The sequence below is a fragment of the Pelodiscus sinensis genome, chromosome 4, assembly GCF_049634645.1.
Source record: "Pelodiscus sinensis isolate JC-2024 chromosome 4, ASM4963464v1, whole genome shotgun sequence".
Lineage (NCBI taxonomy): Eukaryota > Metazoa > Chordata > Testudines > Trionychidae > Pelodiscus > Pelodiscus sinensis.
In genome coordinates, this window is record NC_134714.1 from 121,395,182 (window position 1) to 121,420,668 (window position 25,487).

The window sequence follows — 25,487 nt, forward strand, 5'->3', positions numbered from 1 at the left end:
CCCGGAAGTGCCAGCCTGCCGGGGTTGACGTTACAATTCAGAGCCGGGAGCCCTGCTCCACTACTATGTGGAGCTGGGTCTCTCCTCCGGCTCTGCCCGGAGCGAGCCCTGGCCTCTCCTGTTGGCCCCCCCGTGCGTCCCTCTGTCCCTGTCCCGTCCCGTGCGCAGCTCTGGGCAGCTTCCCTTCACTGCCTGCTGCTGCCCATGCACGGTGTTGCAAGTGGGCAGAGCCTAGGCGTGACATGACGTGACATCACGCTCGGGATTTTCAAAGTGCCTGGAGGCAGGCTGCGTGGCTGGCTCCAGGTTCCGACTGCGGGGCCTGAGTGCAGACTCCAGCCCTGCAACACGGAAGGTAGGGAAGGGGCTTGTGCACCGGCAGAGGGGCTGGGGAAGAGGCTTGTGGGGAGGGGAAGAAAGGGGAAGGCACCAAGAGACAAATGGCAGGGGACCATATGCACTGCAGACAATGAGGGAAAGGGCAGGAGGGGAGGTATCAGTGGGAGGGGGGACAGGGTGATGTGTGGAGAGAAGAGGAGAGGAGAGAAGAGGGGAAGGGCATTGGGGGCTATAGGGGAAGGTGCTAGGAGAAGGCTTAAAAGAAGGAGTGGGCATGAGAAAGGTGGGGATGGAGCAAGTCATGTGTGAGGGCACAGAGGGGCATGAGGGGAATGGGGTCAGAGGATGATGAGGGGGTGGCCATCAGGTAAAGAGGGAAAAGGGGGCAATAAGGGAAGGGGGAGGCACCAGGAGGCTGCAGGGCTAAGGGAAGGTGCAGATGCCAGAGGATTCTCGGGTGAAGCAGAAGGGCAGACACCTGCAGGGAAGGGACCAGCACCAGAGGAGAGAGGCAGGGCAGGTGTGTAGAAGGAGGTAATGGAAGAGGGGATGAGGAGGCGTAGCTCACTTGATCAGAGTGGGGCTATTGGGGGAGTGGGCACAGGGGGGAGTGAAGGGCTGATGGAGGGGGGCAGGTTGCAGGAGAGCTGAGGGCAGTGAGAAGGGCAGGAGTCAGGACAGTAGAAGAGGGTGAGGAGTAGAGGGGCAGCATGCACCAGGGGAGATGATGGAACAAGGAGAGGAGACATGGCAGCAGAGAGAAAAGGTAAAGGTTTATAAAATACTTATTAATAACTTGGTATGCTGCCCACGGCCAGTTTGTTTGCGCCCCACGGAGCAGTTTGGGTTTATGTGGGGATCAACACGTGGTTGGCGAGTGGGAGCCAAAACCAAAAAGTAGTCAGTGTAATGATCTTCTGTTGATATGTGTTTTAGTAGTTAAAGTCTTGGACTGTCATTGCTCATGAAAAGTGCTGTGACATGGGTATAAATTGGGTAACTATTGCGTTTTATTAATATCAGCAGAACAGACTTAAATGGGGCCTGTGTGTGTCTGTCTCACCTGGTCTTAAATATCTGCAATTTAAGCCCATTGCTTCTCATCTTAACCTCAGAGGCCAAGCAGAACAATTTTTCTTCCTCTTCCTTATGATACTCTTTTAGATACTTGAAAGCTGCTCTCATGTCCCTTTTTGGTCTTCTCTTTTCCAAGGTAAACAAGGCCAATTTCTTCAGCCTTGCCTCATATCTCATGTTCTCTAGACCGTTCATCATTTGTGTTGATCTTCTCTGGAGTTTCTCCACATTTCCTGAAATGTGGCGCCCAGAACTGGACATGATACTCCAGCTGGGTCCTAACGTAGATGGCTTATTCCCTGCCTAGTGGACGTGAGACTGGGAGGGTTAATTTCCAATCCTCCTGTTTATTCTTTTCCTAAGCCAAGAGGGCACAGTAATTCTGATGGGGGCTCTGCAGGAAGGCAGCCCGCACGGCCCCCCGCCTGAAACCTTGTGCAGGTGTTAAACCCTAGATGTAACTGCATTTCAGCGTGCCTGAAGCAACACTGCACCAGCGATGAACAGGAGAATGGCTCCTGGGCATGGCTTGCTCGTGACTGCTTCAGTCCTTTTGATGGGCCTCAGCCTCTTTTCTTCCACTCCCCCGCTTTGCAATGGGGTTGTAGACTCTGGGGGAGAGGGGTGGAGGCAGGCAGAGGTGTCTCCCTGTGGCAGATGTAGACATGTCTCTGTATTAATCATTCTCTCATTGAAATTTTTAGCTTTGTATTGAGTCCTTTTACATGGAAACTTTGTATTACGTCTTGGTAAAATAGTCCCTAGGACAAGTGAGGCAGAGACTATACCTGTAGGGTGAATGAGGTGGGAATGGATAAGGCAGAAGGTGAGCACCTCTGGGAAGTTGCAAAGGTTGGAGAGGGGATGTAAGCCAGATCCAAGATCAATGAGCCCTGGGAAGTGGGCCCATTGAAAGGAGACTGGACCTGTGGATGCCTTGGGGGTCTGCAACAAGGGCCTGCTTTGGGAAGCCCCCTCTTTGGAGGTGAATGTGGCAGCATTGGGACACCACCCAAAAGCAGGCACCACAGACACTAACTGCAGATTCATGGGACAGCTCTCCCAAATCTTGCACATGCATAAGATGATAGATCTGCAGGAGTGGGGGGCAGTGGCATAGTGAGGGGGCCAGAGGGGTCAGTTGCCCCTGGGAGAAAATAATATAAAATGGATCAAAATTATAGGTGCTTTGTGAATATGCTGACTTGAGAGTGGAAAGATTTCATATTGTCATGTATAATTCCTGGTAACCCATCTCAAATATGAAAAACTAGGTTGATACCTGTTCATATCAGGAGCTGTTGAATTCAGTGCGTCATTTGCAGTATCTCATTAGGATGTTTAGTGGAGAAGATGTTGTTGTTGGTTTTTTTATTTATACTGTGTGCAAAGCATGGGCTCACAAGAATTCCTCCATTGTTTTACCATGAGTCTCAAAACATTTGGAGTTTTTCTAATGGCCTGGAAAAGTTGATTATGTAGGAATCTCAGCTTTCATTTAAAAAAAGTTCTCTATACTGCTGGGCCTTACAGCTAAGGAGGAAAGCTTTAAAACATGAACCCTAAACACTCAAACAAAAGGCCAATAAAAATCTAACATGTTTTATTTTTAAAATATCTTATGATTTGTAGACCATTCTCATAACTTTGTGTAGGTGTTCCTTGTGATTTTTGGTTTGGCAATACTGTTCTTTGATTGGTGAATTTAGAGAAGTCTCTCCCTTCAGTTTCCCTTTCCACCCTCCTTTTTGTCACAGGTCATGAGAGAATCATAGAGACAATGGAGAGTAGGATGAGTCCATGACTATGGTTAATGACTGGTCAGCGTGATTATCAGCCAGTGGTCTGAATGACCTATCTACTGCCATCTGTTAATCAACTGTAGGAAAAGGCTTCAGGAGCAGACCTTATTTATATCGACAACTTACTTTGCCACCAAGATCAGTAGACACACTTGCTGTGCCAAGGTGATCAATTTTGGCTCTTTTGGGTTGAAATTCACTTAAGACTTGGAGCTGGGAGAATGAAATGTTGTTATCCATATTGAGTGATTAAAAGGCCTGAACTTAATATGACCTGGCTTAGGGTCTACCATAACTTGAACACTAAGCAGAGGATGGTGAGTCACATCTGTGACATTCACTTAGGCTGTGTCCAGACTCAGGGGTTTTAGACTGCGTTTAGACTGCAGCCGCGTTCTTTCGAAATTAAATCGAAAGAACGCGGCTTTTCTTTCGATGGCGGTAAACCTCAATTTACGAGGAAGAACGCCTTCTTTCGAAAGTTCCTCTTTCGAAAGAAGGCGTTCTTGAATGTAAATAGGGCTTCTTCGAAAGAGAGCATCCAGACTCACTGGATGCTTTCTTTCGAAAAAGCAAGCCACTTTTTCGAAAGTTCAACGTGCAGTCTAGACGCTCTCTTTCGAAAGAGGCTTGCAGTCTAGACATAGCCTCTGAAGTTGGAAACAGGTGTTATTTCTGGTGGTGTAGAGTCTATTTGGGAGTCCTCAATTATATCTGACACTTTACATCCAGTGTTTAAAGGCAGAGCTGACTAGAATCAATTGAGAGTCCTTGTCTTGTCTCAGTGATCACTTGAGCAAAAATCATTGATAAAATCTTGTCTAGACTGACCTTAGACTCCACAGGCAGGCAATGTGTTGAAAGGCAGTGCAAGGAGGCAATGGTGGTGAGGTACCATATTACCTAGTGAAATCATTGGTGCTGAAATCACTAAGGACTGGAATTTGACCACAGAACTGACACTTTCTTAACAAAGACTCCATTTTTGCTATTTAAAAAGTAAATCAATGTAACAGAAAACTGCAATGCTCTCTGGTAACTTTTTAAAAATCAAACTTTAAACTTTATTGAAAAAATTGGATAGTTTGCAATTGAAAATATTTGACCTACACTTAAGGCAACTGATTTAATTTTGTGTAAAATTTTGCATAATAAAGGATGGAATTTTTGTTTTTAAATGTTCAACTACATTTTGATCAGATCTACTTCTGATGTGACATTTGTGTGTGGTTGTGGTTTGTTGTGTGGGTGTGTGTAGGTTTTTTTTTTCGCTCAACAAAAAATCCTGGGGAGGGGAGGGGAGGGGGGGCCACCAAAGTGGTTTGAACTGGGCCCCACACTTCCTAAAGCCGGCCCTGGCTGGGAGTGCCAACTACTGCCCCCGGCCGGCTTCTACTAGCAACTAGAGGGAGTGCCTGCCAGGGGCATGGCCTGTTAGACTCCGGCTGTGGCCAGTGGCTGCACCCTCCCCAGCTCTGCTTCCCACCCCCTTTACTTTGCCCCCCCCCCCTCCTCTTGTCCAGCCCTCCCAGCCCCTGATCCCTCCCCAGCTCTGTTTCCCGCCCCCCTTCCTCCCAGCCAGCCCCGTGGCTCCCGACCCCCCGCACCAGCCTCCCGGCCCCCTTCCTCCTGCCAGTCCCACTCCTCCCCCCCGCCCACAATCAAGTGTGTCCAGTATCTGGGGGGGTGGTCTACCAGGTAACCCTACTTAAGACAGAGGCCACTTTACATGACATTCTAATTGTCAGCTATTCCATAGTTATGCAATCTTGATCAGAAGTTGCTAACAAGCAAGGATAAAACTAATTGCATGACAGTGTGCTCCTCACAGCTGCATTAAAAAAAAACCAAGAGGCCACTCACCAGTTTACTGGGGGAAAGGTATTCATCCATAAGTAACTCTCCATCATCTTTAATCAGTGGGCTGGGATTCAAGAGACCTTGCCACCTCAAATCAGTCACCCGGAGAGTGGCTGAGCCTGGACGGAGGACTCCGCCAAGGTTCTGGCTTAGCTCCATTTCAATATGGCCTAAGCAATAAAACAAGAGCAAGAGCTAGTTTTCTTTTTCAGTATTCACCACATACTCTTAGCAAAAGTTAATTTCACTTATCTTGCGAGTTGGCAGGATTTCCACAAGGCATTATAAATGACCAAAAACAAATAGAAAGTAAACTGATTCATAATCAGCTACCCAAGCAACTTCAAATTTATTCTCTATGTTCCTTTTCACTTTTAGCCTCTAGTGATCTTTCAGGTCCTGTCTTGCTATGATCAATATAGACTATAAGCTTTTGGGGAGAGGAGCATTGTCTTTTACTAGTTATATAAAACACTGTACTATACACAAAAGTGTTCTAAAAAACCACTAAACCTGTGTGTGTGTGTGTGCGCGCGCGCGTGGGCACATGCACATGTTGGTGAGAGTTAAAAGCAGCCAGTTGTACCTGAAAAGTTGTGTGGCCTTTTTTGCATCACACAATGATTTTTACAGCTATTTACTTCTATTTGGCAGCAAATAAATACCAAAGATGGAGAAACTACTGTTTAACATGAGGCAAGACAGAAAAAACTTTCCTCGGTTGAGGAAGCTCCTGCAGTTTTTCCACATTTTCCATTCCTTTTATGAGGTAATACCGCATAGTACCTCTTATCAGAAAAGTGATTAAATCATCTAGATAATCATACTTGCCTGATAAGCTTTTAGAGAGACAAGGAAAATGTGGTTTATTGAACCAACTCGGGGAAAGAGAAAAGCTTTCAGGCTTACAGAAAACTATTTTTCAGGTCTTTTATTGTTTTTCTCTGTGAGTTTAATGGGGAGCACAGTGGTCTTCTTGTTTCCCCCACAGAATTGTTATTGAGGCATTTAGAGAATGGGAGGATTTACACTGCATATTGTCATGGGCCATGGATTTTGAAAGGTGTATTGTGGGTTATGTTGATGACTGTAACAGGAGAACTATAGCTGCGGGTTTTGCATCTATTGTTATGGCAGGGTTCAGTGCCACTTTGGTCTGGTGTTCTACATTACATTTTCAGAAGCAAACGAGGGAAATTGGGTCTAGTGAATTCACTACAACGTGGGTGCACAACCAGTTGAAAAAACATACTCAACCAAAAGTTTATCACTGATTCCTACTTCAAAGTAGGAATAAGATCCTCCGGAAAAGGGCTTTTTTTCCGGAGGATCGGGGCCAGTGTAGACGCTCTTTTCCGGCTTTTCTAAAAGCCGGAAAAAAGCAGCGGACATTTTTATTTAAATGCCGCGGGGGATATTTAAATCCCCCGCGCATTTCCCTATTGCGATTTCAAAAATTACCATGCCCCTTCCTGAAAAGGGGCCAATGTAGATGAGCCCCTAGATGGTTTAGATTTACTTGTCTCTACCTCAGCACAGGAGGCTAGACTAGATCAATTCTTGAGGTCCCTTGCAGCTCTACTTTTCTATGATTCCACAGAAAAAAATGCCTACTGTGTCATCCCAAATGGTTCACTTCTCTGAACCATAACACAGTTTAATACCTAAAAATATTAAAGAGATGATTCTTCTGCACCTACTTGCTGCTTTTAATACTTTTAGCCTCTTACAAGCACCATAAAACTAAACTTGAGTGGAACCATGAGGCCCATAGCTTCTAAAACGTCAGCTGTCATTAAAAAGTTGGGGACGAGCTTAAAAATCCTGAGTTCCTAATTCTTCAGATGATACCACAACCCATATATTTTCATTTTTTTTTCAAATTACCTACCATTTGACCCTCTTTTCCATTCTAATTTATTTCACTATCACATCATTCTTTTACAAAGTTCTGTTTATAGGAGAGACCCTTCCCGTCCATTTTCAGCCATTGAAAGCTTGAATTTTTCAGCTAGGGCCTCAATATACTTTCCTTCCTATAAGAATATAGGTTGGGTTTTTCAAAAGTGCCCGCGGGACACAGAGTTTTGGTTTTTGTTATATAGTTGGCTCTTTCTTACATGTTCCTACAGATGAAGGCAAGTTTTAACTTAAAAACTAGTATCAAACTCCAGCTGGAATACAGAAACACAAATAAACATCTCCCAAATGGACATATGTCCTGTACATGCTGCAGAAACAACATTAAATTACACCCATGTTGTTGCCATGACCAGATTTGCAGACAACTCACTGAGACAATTTATATTAAGTATAATAATAATATATGTGAGAATGTGATGTGATCAGAAAACCCCATGCTACACCTGAACAGAGAGATACTAATGTCCTGTCCTTGGCCATGCAGTATGTACATATCAGTTTGAACCATGATCTCGGATTCCCAGGTCATGTCAAGAAACACTCCACTGTGTTTTCTGTCATCCAAGTTTTGTGAAGTAGCCTTATACCACAGTTGCACGTAATGCCAGAAAAGCAATTCAATCAGCTTTGATCTTGCTTGTCCCTAGCTGACGGTAGGTTTTCTGGCATACGCCTATGCAAATTGCTGGAAAGAATTTGGTTCAGTTAATCTTGGCAATATTAGCTTTATTAAAGCATTTGGCTAACATCAGTCCCCAAATGACAAAAAAAAAATTAGATCTTGCTGATATGAAGCAAAAACAGAACAGAAGTCTGTAAAATAAAAAGACAAAAGTAATCAAAAGAAGCTTATCTTTTCTTGGAAAATTGATTTTCCAGTGTCTGACTAGGACAACAATGTCCACTGCATGGATGTATGACCATGTTTGACAGATAAATAAGTATGGCTGTTTTGTTACATTATTTATAAAGTTTTATTAGAGAGCCGTGCTCCCTGTTTGCTACGCTCATCCACCCTGGGGGTAGGCAGACCTGGCTCTCCCGACAGCTGCCAGGGAGGGCCAGGCTGAGGCATAGCAGCCCCCCCCCCACCAGAGCCCCTGCCAGCCCCAGCTCTCCCCTGGGCTGTCAGGCAGGGCCAAGGCCGCACCAGACCTCGCTCTCTGCTCAGCTATTGGGCAGGGCTGAGGCTGTGCCATCTTTGGCTTTCCCTGCCTGGCTGTCAAGCATGGGTAAGGCCATGCCAGCCCTGGCTCTACCCCTTTCCCACCGCCCAGCTGCGCCAGCCCCAGCTCTCCACCCCCCGGCTGTTGGGCAGAATCAAGGCTGGGCCAGCCCCGGCTCTCCCCCCGACCTCTAGCTACCAGGCAGACCAAGGCTGCACCAGTCCCTTCCCCTCACCACGCCAGCCCTTGCTTTCTCCCCTCAGCCGCCAGAGGGAGAGGGGCTTGGCCGAGGTCTCACCAGACCCCACGGTCTCCCCCTGGCTGCCGAGGGTGGGGAGGAGTGAGGCTGCGGCAATCCCGGCTCCCAAGCACTAGGGAAAGGGGAGGGGAGGAGGGAGAGAGGAGGCAAGCAGGATGCAAAGTGACATCATGACGTCACTGTCGTCCCACAGGAAAAATCTGTTTTGAGAGAGACAGTTCTTTTTAATTCAAGCAAAGATATTGCCATCAGATACTGCCTACTGTATAGAGTCACTGTGTTTTTCTGGAGTTGGTTATATTGAGAATCCTGAATTATTGATGTGACCCATCAATTGCAAAATGCAACTATTCTAACAGCAGTAGTGTGCAGGCACGGGTTCTAAAGAGTAAAAGAAATTATTTATCTCATCATTTAAGTCCATTGCTACAACATTTCAAAATATCCTCCCATTTCTGGCACATTTGTTGATGTAGCGTTTACTTAAGGTTCAACAATCAGATCAATCTGAGGTTTAATATCTGAAGGGATGCTCTCAATTCTGTATTTCCTGCTTTTGAGCTGTTACTCATAATTAATAGTAGTAGTAAGGAAAATAATATTTTCATTACAAATTGCCTTTGTTATTGTCAGTAAACAATATCAATCTTCTAAGATGGATTTCCATCATGTTAACACTTCCTCCAGAGGAGATAGGATTTTGAGGAATGATGTCCAAAATGAGAAATGCAAGACAGTGATGCAGGAATCCTAAAGGTGAAGTACACGGCTCAACTAAAAATCCAGTTAATCCCAGAACTGTGTGCTGGGATAGCTGGCAAAATTCCTGCATTCACAGGAGGCATATGCAGTCATATCTTCTCTGATGGTAACAGAACTTCCTTTGTCCAGGTGAGAAGGGGGAAAAAAATTAGGCTAAAGGAAATGATGGAAAGCCAGGGAATCTAGGACTTTTGTGAGCACATTTGTGTGCAGGTCAATTGTGAGATGACAGTAGCCACCAGCAACAGCAAAACTCACTAAGCAGATGCCCTTGGTTTTCCTTTAATCCTACCAATATCCTAAAGCTCTCTTTGGGTTCTCTGCTACTCTAAACACAGACTGGCTTCTGAGCTCCTTACACACTGCAAGCTTTCCTTGGCTCTACCACATCTTACATTCTGAAACAGGTAAAGTAGGTCACCTTCTGTCCAATCATTAAAAAACAGGAAATCCACATTATGAGTAGCACTACTGACCTTAGTGAGATTCTTCTTCTGAATAAATGCTGTATTGACCATACGTATCAATAATTGCAGGATTGAGGACATGGGCGTTTATTCAGCCAGGGTCTTAAGCACATGAGTAGTCCTATTAAAGTCTTTGGTTAGGACATAAGAGACAGGAGTTCTAATCTCCCAGGGTATGTCTACACTAGAAAGTTAGTTCGAACTAACGGACGTTAGTTCGAACTAACTTTCCTATGCGCTACACTAGCGCTCCGCTAGTTCGAATTTGAATCGAACTAGCGGAGCGCTTAGTTCGAACTAGGTAAACCTCATTTTACGAGGACTAACGCCTAGTTCGAACTAGCTAGTTCGAACTAAGGGCTGTGTAGCCCTTTAGTTCGAACTAGTGGGAGGCTAGCCCTCCCCAGGTTTCCCTGGTGGCCACTCTGGCCAACACCAGGGAAACTCTATGCCCCCCTCCCGGCCCCGGACCCCTTAAAGGGGCACGGGCTGGCTACGGTGCCCGTGCCAGGTGCAAGCCTGCCAGCACCCAGCTAGCAGACCCTGCACCTGGCACGGCACAGAGCCACCCACCCGATGCCCCCCAGCCCACCCCCTCTTGCCGGGACCAGGCTGGCGGCTCCCGGGAGCTTGCCCTGGACCGCAAGAGGCGGGCACCTTCCTGGGCTAGTGCGGACATCGTGGACCTCGTCCACGATCTCCGCACTAGGCACAGGAAAGTGGCCGTCTAGGGCAGGAGAGCTGCCAGCCTGGCCACCCAGGACCAGGTGTGCATGAAAATCAAGGGGGTCCACTGAGACCCCCGACACTGAGCCCTGAGCTTACAATGGCCGTCCTGGGTCAGACCAAAGGTCCATCTAGCCCAGTAGCCTGTCTGCCGACAGCGGCCAACCCTAGGGACCCTGGAGGGGATGGACCGAAGACAATGACCAAGCCATTTGTCTCGTGCCGTCCCTCTCCAGCCTTCCACAAACTTTGGGCAGGGACACCACTCCTACCCTCTGGCTAATAGGACTCCATGGACCCAACCTCCATCACTTGATCTCACTTCCCTTTAAAGTCTGTTCTAGTTGTAGCCTTCACAGCCTCCTGCAGCAAGGAGTTCCACAGGTTAACTATTTGCTTTGTCAAGAAGAACAACTTTCTCTTACTAGTTTCAAGCCTGCTACCCATTCCTTTCCTTTGGTGTCCTCTAGTCCTTCTTTATGGGAACTCAGGAAGAACTTTTCTGAATGCACCCTCTCCACCCAACCCCTGCTTTTAGAGACCTCTATCCTGTCCCCCCTCCGTCTCCTCTTTTCTAAGCTGAACAGTCCCAGTCTCTGTAGCCTCTCTTCATCTGGGACCTGTTCCCAACCCCTGATCATGTTAGTTGCCCTCCCCTCTCCCAGCCTTTCTCTTCCCCTCTCCCACCTCCTTTTCCCAGTCTCCCCCAGTTTTTTTCAATAAAGACAGAGTCAATGTTGGAAGAAACGTTATCTTTATTTTGTACATCAATAAGAAGGGGGGCTAGGGAAGGGCAAGTGGAAGGAGGTGAGGGAGGAATGGGGTACGAGCCCCCGATGGGGAGGACTGGGCTGGCTCTGCGGGCTTCTGGGGGTGGAAGCTCTCCTGCAGCCCCCCAATTATTCCCTCTCCCCAGATGGCAGCCTGCGGCAAGTGCAGCCGGGCTGATGGCCGAGTGGTGTGATGTGCCCAGTGTGGGCACTCAGGGCACTCCAAGCCAGAACTTCTTTGCAAGCGGGGCACCCCTTAGAACTGTGTGTCCGGGGTGGGGGTCGGGACCCTTTAAGCGCAGCCCTCGGCTAGCCTGAGACAGCATCTCCATGCTCTAAGTCCTCCTTTTATGCCCTGCCGGCACTGCTTCCGGCCATCATTAAGCCCTGTTCAGAGTCCACTCAATGTGGACTTACTAGTTCGAACTAGCAAAACGCTAGTTCGAACTAGTTTTTAGTTCTAGATGCGTTAGTTCGAACTATCTTAGTTCGAATTAACTAATTCGAACTAAGTTAGTTCGAACTAGCGCTGTAGTGTAGACGTACCCTCAGACACTTACTTTGTAGCCCCAAAAAAATCACTTTATTGGCTGCATTTTAAAATGGAGGTGATGATAATACGGATGCTACCTACCTTCACTATAAGTGTTTTGTGACTATTACTAGCAACAACACATTGAACATGTAAGGTTCTATTGTATATAAGTAATAAGGGTTATTATTAAAATAAAGTTGTCCTCAGATTATTGTATTACTAGAATTCTCTATAGAACAGAATAATTAACTCTTCTCTGCCAAGTTCTTCCTGGTAAATTGATGTAATTAGGCCTTGGCAAGCTGGTACAGTTCCAAGGCTTCACTGTCTTTTTAAAAAGATTTATATCTGAGTTAAGGATGATGCAATGTATTCTTCATTAAATATATATAAATATGCATTTCAAACATGGCAGTTACCAGAAGCATATGCCTCTACGTTAATTCCCCCTCCTCCCCCGTTTTATTTTTTGATACCTTGGAAAGACCCTTTGGACTGTACTTGGTCATTAGTACTTCTAAGTTCATACATCAAAATACTAGCAAAAGTTCTTATCCACATAAATTTAAATAGGCTATTATTTTTAAAAACCAACATCTACACATATTGATCCAGCTTTGTGCCAAGAACATATATACACCCACATATTAAATAAGAAAAGGGAGTCATAGCACACTAGGACTGGAAGTTTTGCCATTTGCAAGTCCCTCAATATCACTGTTGCTATCTTCTGTTGCAAGTAACTCCTCAGCATACATTGTGCTGGTGTCATCACATGAGCCACAAACCCTAATGAAATACTGAAATAAACTTAAGTGACAAACTGAATCCTTTGATTAGCTCTTAGTCCTTATGAGTTATAGCTGAAGAAATAGGAGCCAATAAAACTTGGTTTCCATCTTTCTACTGTTAATCACACCCCTCCTGGCACTTCTTCCAGGGTACGTCTACACTACAGCGCTAGTTCGAACTAACTTAGTTCGAATTAGTTAATTCGAACTAAGCTAATTCGAACTAACGCGTCTAGAACTAAAAACTAGTTCGAATTAGTGTTTTGCTAATTCGAACTAGCAAGTCCACATTGAGTGGACTCTGAACAGGGCTTAAGGATGGCCGGAAGCAGTGCTGGCAGGGCATAAAAGGAGGACTTAGAGCATGGAGATGCTGTCTCAGGCTAGCCGAGGGCTGCGCTTAAAGGGTCCCGACCCCCACCCCGGACACACAGTTCTAAGCGGTGCCCCACTTGCAAAGCACTCCTGGCTTGGATTGCCCGGAGTACCCACACTGGGCACATCACACCACTCGGACATCAGCCCGGCTGCACTTGCCGCAGGCTGCCATCTGGGGAGAGGGGGTAATTGGGGGGCTGCAGGAGAGCTTCCACCCCCAGAAGCCCGCAGAGCCAGCCCAGTCGTCCCCATCGGGGGCTCGTACCCCATTCCTCCCTCACCTCCTTCCACTTACCCTTCCCTAGCCCCCCTTCTTATTGATGTACAAAATAAAGATAACGTTTCTTCCAACATTGACTCTGTCTTTATTGAAAAAAACTGGGGGAGACTGGGAAAAGGAGGTGGGAGAGGGGAAGAGAAAGGCTGGGAGAAGGGAGGGCAACTAACATGATCAGGGGTTGGGAACAGGTCCCAGATGAAGAAAGGCTACAGAGACTGGGACTGTTCAGCTTAGAAAAGAGGAGACGGAGGGGGGACAGGATAGAGGTCTCTAAAAGCAGGGGTTGGGTGGAGAGGGTGCATTCAGAAAAGTTCTTCCTGAGTTCCCATAAAGAAGGACTAGAGGACACCAAAGGAAAGGAATGGGTAGCAGGCTTCAAACTAGTAAGAGAAAGTTGTTCTTCTTGACAAAGCAAATAGTTAACCTGCTGAACTCCTTGCTGCAGGAGGCTGTGAAGGCTACAACTAGAACAGAGTTGAAAGGGAAGTGAGATCAAGTCATGGAGGTTGGGTCCATGGAGTGCTATTAGCCAGGGGGTAGGAGTGGTGTCCCTGCCCAAAGTTTGTGGAAGGCTGGAGAGGGATGGCACGAGACAAATGGCTTGGTCACTGTCTTCGGTCCATCCCCTCCAGGGTCCCTAGGGTTGGCCGCTGTCGGCAGACAGGCTACTGGGCTAGATGGACCTTTGGTCTGACCCAGGACGGCCATTGTAAGCTCAGGACTCAGGGTCGGGGGTCTCAGTGGACCCCCTTGATTTTCATGCACACCTGCTCCTGGGTGGCCAGGCTGGCAGCTCTCCTGCCCTAGCCGGCCACTTTCCTGTGCCTAGTGCGGAGATCGTGGACGAGGTCCACGATGTCCGCACTAGCCCAGGAAGGTGCCCGCCTCTTGCGGTCCAGGGCAAGCTCCCGGGAGTCGCCAGCCTGGTCCTGGCAAGAGGGGGTGGGCTGGGGGGCATCGGGTGGGTGGCTCTGTGCCGTGCCAGGTGCAGGGTCTGCTGGCTGGGTGCTGGCAGGGTTGCACCTGGCACGGGCACCGTAGCCAGCCCGTGCCCCTTTAAGGGGTCCGGGGCCGGGAGGGGGGCATAGAGTTTCCCTGGTGTTGGCCAGAGTGGCCACCAGGGAAACCTGGGGAGGGCTAGCCTCCCACTAGTTCGAACTAAAGGGCTACACAGCCCTTAGTTCGAACTAACTAGTTCGAACTAGGCGTTAGTCCTCGTAAAATGAGGTTTACCTAGTTCGAACTAAGCGCTCCGTTAGTTCGAATTAAGTTCGAACTAACGGAGCGCTAGTGCAGCGCCTAGGAAAGTTAGTTCGAACTAACGGACGTTAGTTCAAACTAACTTTGTAGTGTAGACATACCCCCATTCCTTTTCCTCCCTGAGTGTCTCTTCTGACCTCTTCAGGCCAAGAAATCACCCAGCACCCCATAACAAGCACACTCCTGCTCTCTTAAGCTAGCCTCTGAAGAAAAAGCTTTTCTGCTGCTTAGCTGCTCCTGCGTTCAGAAAGTTACTCCATGCAGCAATGAGTCTAATTTCAGGAATGGCACTGGCATTCCATATTATCTTCTTCCTATGCTTTCAGTAATGAAAATTTTCTATAAAAACATACTGCTGTCTTCTCAATACATGAAACATACACTGAAGTATTTAATTTTCCCTGCACTTCATGATTATGTGATTATTCATTTAACTGCACAATCACAAGCCATGGCTGTGCTCCGAGCATTCGTCACTAAATGAAAACAAAGAATGCTGTGTTTACTAAGGATTCAACTCAGAGTTTGGTTTAAAAGTCCTAGGGGAATTGTAAGTACCCTTTTAAGTGTAATTCTGTGTAAGTGCACTGCAGATAACCTCTTCTGGAAAATGACATCATAGCAGGTTCCAGCTGCCCAAACAGTCATCAGGAAACTACCATTACTTTAATAAATCCATAAAGGGAAAAATAATTCTTTACAACATTTAAGTAATATGCAGGATCCTGTACTACTCCATTTTAGCAGGTGTAATAAAAAAAAGAGTTAATTTTTTTTATATATAGCAAGTCACCCTCAACAGCTCTCTTTACACCTTGGATAACAAGATGTTATTGTTACTTTTATTATTCTTAAGTGCAGGGAAAGAAATCAACACTGAAATTAAAGATAACATTACTGCAAAGACAAAATTGCCAATAGCTAATCGCTATATAAAACATTAATAATCATTCCATTCACATATTCCCTAACGCATGTCTTGTTTTCACAAAGAATCTGGACTGTCAAGCCTTGATTGTCTCCTTGACTTCATCACTGAAAATCCAGTGGCTTTAAACAGAATCATATCCAATTTACACATGTGTAACTGAAACTGGAATCAAGCCTTCCTCATTCTGCAATCAGATGAAGGTTCAGTTCAGCACACCACTGAAGCACATGCTGAACTTTAAACACAGTCCAACTGATGTCAATGGGAATTAAGTCCATGCCTTAAATTAAGTAAGCATCTAAATGCTTTACTGAATTGGAACTTCAATTAATTGGGTCAAATTCACTTATAGTGTAAAATCTGATTTGGCCCATTGTTTATATTTTGTGTGTGTGAATTTACTGCTTGTGAAAGATACCAAATCCTCTATTTATCCACAGGATAGAAGTAGCAGCGCAGTGTGCATAAACCCTAATCTAGAGATACCACTGGGGATGAAATTCACAAGGCCTATGCCCCACTTAAATTCCACTTAATCGCTAAGAAGAGGCAGTAAGTGGTGCATAGGCTTTACCCAGCCCTTTGTAAGGGTGAATTTCACCATGAGTGAGAGGTGTGTTCAGTCTTTATGCTATTTCAGAGTGAAATTCACTTCTGTGTGAGCAGGCTTCTGTTATAAACCCAGAATGGATTTGAACCAGCAACCTGGAGGTGAAAGCTTTATTTCTTTTTCTTACGAAACATATAATATAGATAAACACAAAACCACTGCATTTTAAAATCATGAGCTATTCTATATATAAGTACTAGGAGACTTACCTGGTGTTGCTTGGATCTTTCAAGGTAGGGGGGATAGGAGTGTGGAGGGTGCAGGAGGTCAGGGCAGGGGCTTAGAGATGTGGGGGATTCAGTAGTCGGGCTGGGAGGGTGAAGACGGGCTCAGGACAGGGGGCTGAGGTGTGGGGGGGGCTCATGGGTGGGGCTGGCCAGCAGCTTCTCTCCTAGGCTGGAGTGGTGAGGGGGTCCACTCGCTGTAACGGGGTCCCCGCCTTCTCATTAATATGCGTGAGCAGTGACACTGAATAAGCAATAACCACTATGAATATTTACACAGATGGTTCTAGCTTCTGCTGCACACATCACCATGTGCTGCTGCACACGGCACGCAAGTAGCTGCACATGTCACCATGTGCTACTGCACACAGTACACTCACCCCAGACTGTTAGAAGCTGTTTATTCAGACACCCAATCAGAGGCCCTTGTTTACCCAGACGAGGTCCAATGAGTTTAAAGCTACAGCTCATAAATATTCATGGAGAGAGACCACTTAGGTTCTGGTCAGCATTCCCGCTCTGTTCGCTTCTTTGCTTCTGTAGCGTTCCACCCTGTCCCCTGTCCTTGTTCATTAGGTAGCTAGGTTAGTTAGAGGTTCGTCATCGAGTCTGTCCGTTAGTATAGTGCGTCGGTTCTACGCTCAAGCGGCCAGGGTATTATATCGCAACGGGAGGCATCGTGTTAGTTTAGTTAGGGATTTTGTGTATCCAGTCTGGGTACAGGAGTAGCTCGTCTATCGCCAGTTCCAGCTGAAGAGCGGAATCAACCCGAAGGCCAGCGCCAGGCAACTTACCAGCAGTGAATCCTGCGTCCAGGAGCGGAAGGCCCCGGAGGAGGACTTCACCACCTGCCTGCATTCCACCCGTCCCCAGGGACTACGAGGGACCGCCTCTCTGTTCCTCGCCAAGGGCTTGGAAGGAGCCTAAGGCTTGAGGTCGAGAGCACCGCAGAGGACATCGCTGCGAGGGATCGCCTCCTAGTCTCTCGCTAGAGGCTTTAATTAGCCAAAGGCTTGAGAGACAGGTGCATCACCGTCCATCGTCGACAACTGGAATTGTAATTATTGTCTGTGTGATACCTTGTGTCTGTGGGGTACTTTTCTATCCTCCTATTGCTTCTTGGGTTGGGGATATTAAGAGTGTTTACCTATTTCCTTGTTGTACCTTTTAAATGCTTACAATATATGGTTTGGCCCCTTTAAATTGCGTAACATTTTTATTTCTCTGCGGCATGTTAATCAACAAACACCTATGATAAATGAGGTTTGGTGGTATCTGCAACTTCCGCTGAGGTTTAATTAATTAATTAATTAGTAGTAATCAGATTGCAAATTTAGGCTTAAGCATCCTCAGTGTAACATCGCCAGCTTCTCCCTTGGTCTGGCTTGGGGTGGGGGGCATGCAGCTCACCTGATAGTTTCTCTCTGAAGGGTTGGGAGGGGCAAGTGGCACAGTTGCCCAGGGGCAGTGAGTGCTGCGTGGCGGCCAGCAGTTGCTTTCCATGGCAGGCCAGTGTGCTGCATTGACAGACAATGGCTGCTTCATAGGATTGTGGTGCTTGGTGCCCCCTATGGTCATTCCTGAAAATAACTGTCCTCTATGATTGCTGCCCCACTATGATCATTCATAAGTATAACCGCCCCTTCTGTCACACTCCTCCCTTTCCATTTAACATGAAACAATTGCATTCCACACACATTCCATTGTCCGGGCACAACCAAACCCTGACCTTGCTTTAAACTATAAGAGGAAGCTGCCTTCCAAATTTGGGAGTCCTAGCTCTTACCATTTAAGAGGAGTTCTAGAACAAATGGACTCACAGGCAGATGGACAGACATTTCTAAAATATATAGTAAGATAAAAGAGAAGTTTGTGGGTTTCAAATGCATATGTAGTACAAAGCTGCGAGCGCACACACATATTATGCGTATAAAAAGCAAGACATAAAATATTTTGCCAGATCTCTGATAAAAGGGAAAAATCTTTATCATATGCCCTAGAAATGCCTCTAAGTTAAATAATTCTGTGATTAGTTGCCAAATGTTATTCTTTCTCCAAGAATCAATGAAACAGTACCAAAGTCAAATCAATTGTTATTTTATATTATTATAAGTCTGTGGAGGTAGAATACTAGACAAAGATTATACACTGCTATGTATTCCACAGAGGATGTCAGCGAATATAAGTCTACAATCTGTGGCTATAAACTACCAAAGGATACACAGTGGCACAAAGTGGCCAGAGAATGCTGGTAGAAAATTACTTCATAGAGAGACTCTCTACTGGCAGAAATCTAGCAAAGACAGCTCTGCTTGCTTCTGCACCAATCTTTTCCCACACCTAACATAAGGATTTCTGGGGGGACAGCAGGGTTGTGGTGGAGCAGAGCTCTTCTACTTCTGATCTTTCACTACTGTAAGACCTTACACTAGCAGTGGAAGTCTTTGCTGACCATCCCTTCCTGTTCTAACTTCCATCCAGCAACCAATGATCAGGGAACTATAACTGGCTTCCCATGGGCTTTTACTCTTCACTACATCTGAGCATAGCATGGATGTAGTGGAGAATCAGGGTCACAGTGTTTAAATTCTTCCCATTATCATGGATTAATGGCTAAAATGCAACTGTATACAGAAATTGAGATATCATCTCATTGTGTTTAACACATGGTAATCTTACATACAGAATATACCCAGGAGCACAATATTGGGAAAATAATTGAAATTGTTACTTTTTTTTTAATTAAGAGTATCTAAACTTCAACTGTACTCCTCCCATCCATCCCTGACATATAGGTATTAATTTCAGCCTCATCTCCAATTTAATGAAGTCTTTTACCTGAGACAATTGAATATCCTTATTTTTACACTTCACTAGGGATGACAGCAAGTAGTCATACAACCATAGAATTAGAAGGAACCTCGAGAGGTCATCAAGTCCAGTCCCCTGCCCTCACGGCAGGACCAAGCACTGTCTAGATCATCCTTGACAGGTGTCTGTTTAACCTGCTCTTTAATATCTCCAGTGATGGAGATTCCACAACCCTTCGCTGATGTGGCTCCACACTGAGAAAGAGAGAGACACTCCCCACAATCCCCTTGCACACCACAGCCTTGAGGGAGGGGCAGGCTAGTACATCTTTTTGTGTTCCAGCCCTGCAGGAGAGATGGTGGGGGTGGAGCTGCATTTAAAATGCAGAGCCACAGCAAGGGTGACTCCTGGAGCCTGCATGAGCAGGACTGCTCAGTCCCAGCTCGAGCTGGCTCCGGGAGCTACCCCCAGTGTGGCTCTGCAGAGCAGACTTTATCGACTAATCGTGTAGTTGGTACAAGTTGTATCGACTACATGATTAGTCAGATAACCACAATTTTACATCCTTACACTACACCACCAAAATCCTCTTTTTATCCTAGGGGATGAAGTCTATGGATAATTGTTTTTTCTTGAGTAGAATAAAGATCTGATCTACAGTTCAATATTCTGCAAGTTCTCTCAATATACACTGGATCTTCTGTACCATTTAATGGCCAATAACCCAAACATTAATTTCTAAAGTTACCTAATTGATATTCTCAGGCTACCCTTATGTACTGAAGTACTATTAAAAGTGCAGTTGCACCCACTTTGCTAAACACTTTCCAAATACAGAAGACACAGAGCAATGTTATAGTCTTAGGCCTTGATCCTAGAAGGTCTGATTCTCACACTTAACACACATTGAGTAGTTGACTTACTGTATGGCTAGAATCTAATGCTAGGACTGCATTGCAGAACTAAGACTGGATAATGCTGAAAGCACCAGAACACTGGAGCACAGCATATTTCTATCCCCACTTCACATTCAAATTTTTATATTCTGCTAAAAAGAAAAGTTACATCCAGGATCCTTACCTTTTATACATTTAACAACTGGGAACAAAAGTGTGGCTTCATCAACATGTGGCCTGCAAAACAATATTTAAAAATTATGATTGGCCCCTTTTCTAGAAAAGAAAGTAACATTAAAGAACATTAAAGTTTTAGGGCCCAATCTGATGCCCAGGGAAAATCAATGGGAAAATCTTCACTGACTTCAGAAAGCATGGGATCAGGCCACTAGATACAATATTTTATATGTGCTGAAAATCAAAGCAAGATTACTTTCTAATAAAAGAAAATCTGTCAATTAATCTGTACTGACTCTACAGAATTCCATCATTGAGGCACTGTATATAAAGTTGCATATGGTTCAACAACAGATTGCTTGTAAAATGTAGATTAAGGAACATCAGCTCAAACCCCAAACATGACATACTTAAAAACTGTTATAACCAGGCTGGAAATAATCCTCAAATAAACAACGAGTAGCCATGTGGCACCTTGTACTACGGCTACACTGCAAGCTTTTTCTGGAAAAAGCTTGCAGTGTAGCCATAGCCTTAGAGATTAACAAAAATATATATAGTATCATGAGCTTTCATGGGCAAAACCCACTTCATCAGATGAGCTGGAGTAGAAATAACAGGAAACCAGAATGTATAACAGAAAAAAAAGGGGGAAAAAAGGTACCTGTCAATTGTAGGACCAGCTTCTTAAAAATATCATGTCACCAAGAAATAAGAATAAGAACAAGAATAGCTAATTCCAGACATACTTGAATAATGGAGTGCTTTATAGCTATGTTTTATTATTAGTTATTTGTATTGTACCTATAAGCCAACACTCTATTGTGCTCCATATAAACATAACAAAGAAACAGTCCCTGCCCGAAAGACCTTAAAGTCTATGTCAAGACAGGGCAGAGCACAAAATAACAGTCCACTTTAACCAAAAAATTCATTTAAAAGATTATCAGGTAGGGGAAAAAAAAAAGACTAAAAACACCTGCACAGGAATAACCATTACAAGAGAGGCACAAACACATGGCAATATTTTTAAATGCTCACATTTATTTGAGAACTATTTATATTCAGTGAGACAGTCAAAACTTGTCCATGTTTGAGATATGCAACCTTTATAGCAAAGTGGGTTCCTGCTCTCTCATTTGAAACCAAACTGATAATAGGCCCTGACTATACTAACAAACCTTTGGCGAGTCAGGACCAAATCCTGAACTGGTATCAATTGTCTAGAAATCTCACTTTCTCACTCAAAGTAAGCAGAATTAGTAGTTACAGTCTCATTAAGAAACAATAAATTAAGAATCCACAATGCCATTTTTACTATTAATTTTCAGAGAAAACAGCCCTTTAAATAACCTGATCTGAAAGAAAAAAAGATGAGAGTTGGGAAGTCAAGAGTGAGAAAAGCACAGTAAAACAAAATCCAACAGTCTTTGGCATCTATGAGAGTGCTTTTTTGCCCACAAAGGGGCTCCTGAGCCATCATTTTTCATTCTGAATGTAGCTGTGTTAGCCTTTAAACAATACCTGCCATGGCAAATCAGCTTCCAACTTGTATTACGGCAACTATGTGTAGCCCAGCCAGCTGTGAAAGTAACTTAAAATTTCTTACAGGTACTATCCTACTGTAATCCAGGTCCCTGCCAGCTCTTTAAATTTTGTTGCAGCTCTTGCTAGAGCTGTGCACCCACTTAGTTTCACCTGAGCCAACCTTGCATCTGATATCATCAAACACTATTGGTGGATTTAGTATATTCTGTGAACATATAAGAATAAAAAAACCACTAACCAGACCCAGTTTTACTAGCAAATTCAAGTCAGTTGAATACTTGTAAATTCATTTTGGTGAATTTCTCAAGGATACTCTAACTCAAGAATAACATCTATAAGTCTGAGAACTAAAAACCAAACCTTGCACATTAATATGACATGTAGTAACTCCAAATTCAAGAATTTTATTCATATGTATCATTAGCAATTTTATACTACTGAAGATTGAAAACATAGGATGCTGCATTTTAGTTAAGTCCCATGTTTCAATTAGATAGTGGAACAAGTAGCTACCCACCCTGGAAAAGCCAAACTCCCATCTGGTCAGAGGACAACTCACATATTGAATCTAATAGTGTCAGGAAAGGCGGTTTGCTGACATAATAGACTTTTTTTTAACTCTTTCCACTGACACATGAACATTCTCCTGTGGAAAGATACAGACCAGAAGATTTTGATACAGATAAATTCAATAGGACACCAGAGCCTTACACCAAAAACTGCTGTTCTCCTTTCATTCTACAGAGGAACAAAACATGATCAGTAACTACTCCTCCAATGTGTCAAGGAATCCGCATGTTAGTCTTCTGTAGCATGGACCTATGCAATTCTATTGTTGAAAAATACACTTTACACTACAGCTCCACACTTTATACCAGAGCCAGTGCTGGGGTCATTAGTTCTATACATTATTTGTTCTTCCTTTGTGTCTTGCTGATGACAATGAATATTATCTAAAACTCCAATTCCTTACCCATATTCTCAGTATTAAAGCATAGGGAAAGAGTAGGATTGCCAGGTGTCCGGTATTGGCTTCTGTTAGAGTCCGGAATTTTTGGCTTCTGTCCAGTAAAAAAAAAAAAAAACAGAAATTTTTCAGTTTTTCTTGGATGGAACGCCACATGGGGCATTCTTCCACTGCCGCAAGAGGAGCTTGGGGATTTAAAGGGGCTGTGACACTTTTTTTTTGTACAATTTTTTTTTTGCTCAACAACTTTGGTCCCTTCCCCCCCCTTTTTTGTTTTTTGCTCAACCAATTTTTTCCCCGCCATGTTCGGTATTTTTTGTGAAACTATCTGGCAACCCTAGGAAAGAGACAAGCATCAGAAAAGCTTTTAGATTACAACAATCCTGAACTCTAACGTGATTGCACATTATTTTCTTATCCAAATGATTGATTAGGCAAAGCCTTCAAGAATTGGGGTTTTTTTGAAGGAGGGGATAGAGGGGCAGAGAGAGGGAGAGAATGTTCTAGAAGAAAATATTTTTTTTAATGTAGAAATCTAAAACATGGGTATTTTGCAATTTTAAAAAAATGAAGTAAAGTTGTTTACCCTTTGCTTTTATCATTCACTTTTTCTTCTCTATATACCGTTGCTCTACCTTCTTTTCATGTCCATATCTCTCCTCTTATGGAAATTTTCATTCCCTAATCAAACTTTCATCCATCTCCATTGGTCTTTAATTGCAAATGTGCTTCCAAGGCAGTGTCACATGTGCTTGCTCCATGTCTTATTAAAACATTAAGATGCTTGTCTTCAATAAAAAGGACAGTGGACTTTTAAAGGCTGGCATAGTCTATAATAAATGGAAGGAAAACTGTTGGTTCATCAGCCACAACAGTAGAGTACTATGCTCAATAGGTCATAAAAATGTGACAGTACATAACAGAATATAACTTAGAACAGTATAATGAAATAAAGACTGAAAGCAGATTCCAGAAGTAATCAGGATAAGATAAAGGACTTAAAAGCACAACTGATATGCCACTGCCTGGTAACAGTTATTTACTGAACGCCAGAAATAAGACTAGTATTTGTGGCCATAATAAGCATACTGACTCAAGCTATGTGTACACTGGCAGGTTGTTGCGCCAGAAGTATGTAAATGAGGCTAAGCGTGGAATATCGCCAAGCCTCATTTGCATACCTAATGAGCCACCATTTTTGTGGAAGAGGCTCTTGTGCAAGAAGGAGCTGTCTACACTGCCCTTTCTTGCGCAAGAAAAACCCTCTTGCGCAATGCCGTTATTCCTGAAAATAATCAGCCTAGCAGCATTGCGCAAGAGGGTTTTTCTTGCGCAAGAAGGGGCAGTGTAGACAGCTCCTTCTAGCGCAAGTGCCTCTTCCGCAATATGGTGGCTCATTAGGTATGCAAATGAGGCTCAGCGATATTCCACGCATAGCCTCATTGGCATACGTATGGCGCAACAACCCACCAGTGTAGATATAGCCTCAGTGTGGTAAGAAAAGTGTTTGTTTTAACCTACCATTGGACAAAAGGCTGAAGTCAACTTTTACTATAGTTTCACCTCATCAATAATCAGAAAGTATTGTCTGAACAATGCAGTCAGAGTGAGAAATGAAATAGAGGTCTACATTAGAACAGTCACATTTGTTTTGGTGAACAACTAAATTATTCAGGCAATCACTGCACAAAATATAGAGGCTTTCTGTATTACATAGAAGGTTCATGGCTCAGTGCTGGCCATATTCACTGCAACATGGACTCTCTAGTTGGAAGTCATGGGCATAATCTGCACAATGTACCATCTTGCTTTGAATAGGAGTATCTCAAAGACACTCCCAATAGTGCTTTGGAAGCATACTATACCTAAATCCATTTTGGCTCCGTCCTATTAGGTGATGAGCATGCCCAGTGGTGCTGAACTCCCATGAAGGTAAATGGAAGTTGAAGATGCACACTACCAATGCACAATTGGGCCCCTAATGTGCTAAAAGACCAGCACTCAAAATTACTAAACAAAGAAATGCCTTTGTCCATTTCAAAAGCAGCTAAAAATTATGAACAATAAATTATTCCCATCACTTAAAATAATCAGGGGAAATTCCCTACATTTTGGGATTAACCTGGGTTATTTATATTTCAATATGCTTCCATTCAAAGATCCACAGACTAGTACAATTTAAACATACAATTAAAAACCAAACAGATTAACTGTCAATCCTGAAACAAGCAAGAACATCCAATATTCTGTATACATGATTTTTTTTCTCCAGTACGGTAGGTGCTTTAGTACAGCAACACAAACTGACTTTGGTCTTCAAACCTTAGAATTTATTAAATATATTCACTATAAAAAGATCTCAGAAGAGTAGCTGTGTTAAGTCTGTAATTAAAAAAACAAGTTGTCCTGTGGCACCTTAGAGACTAACCAAAATACAGTAAAACTCCATTAGTCCGGCATCCAATGCTCCGGGACTCCTGATGGTCTGGCACCATCAGGAACCCGGAAGTGCTGGGGCAGCCGGACGGGCTTCTCCCATTCAGCTGCTGCTGAAACTGACCAGCAGCTGAATCGGGGAAGCCGGGAGCAGAGCAGCTGGGGTGCTGCTGGGTTGGTCTTGTAGCGCTGCCCCTTGGGGCTGCGGGACCAACCCGGCAGCACCCCAGCTGCTCCTGGGGACGCCTGGGGCAGAGCAGCTGGAGTGCTGCCGGGTTGGTCCCGCAGCGCCAAAGGACAGCGCTGAGGGAACAACCTGGCAGGACCCCAGCTGCTCTGCCCCAGGGGTCCCCGATTCAGCCGCTGCTGAAACAGATCAGCGGCTGATTCCAGGAAGCCCGGGGCAGAGCTGCTCTGCCCTGGGCTTACTGGAATCAGCCGCTGATCTGTTTCAGCAGCGGCTGACCTGGGGACCCCTGGGGCACAGCAGCT

At 44.6% G+C, this 25,487-nt stretch overlaps 1 protein-coding gene across 6 annotated transcripts in view; it reads right to left on the reverse strand.

The window, feature by feature from the left end:
* LRRC56 (leucine rich repeat containing 56) overlaps window positions 1-25,487 on the reverse strand; it is a 95,952-nt gene that overhangs the window by 68,549 nt on the left and 1,916 nt on the right. For 2 of the 6 annotated variants that reach the window (XM_075928270.1, XM_075928266.1), the window contains exons 2-4: window positions 23,146-23,389; window positions 20,052-20,104; window positions 5,082-5,248 (exon numbers count right to left, since the gene is read on the reverse strand). In XM_075928270.1, the coding sequence (XP_075784385.1) occupies window positions 5,082-5,128 (47 nt within the window). In that variant the 5' untranslated portion in view covers window positions 5,129-5,248; window positions 20,052-20,104; window positions 23,146-23,389. Of the gene's footprint in view, window positions 1-5,081; window positions 5,249-20,051; window positions 20,105-22,565; window positions 22,654-23,145; window positions 23,390-25,487 lie in introns of those variants that run through there. The other 4 variants (XM_075928267.1, XM_075928269.1, XM_075928268.1 and 1 more) reach the window with 4 other exon arrangements.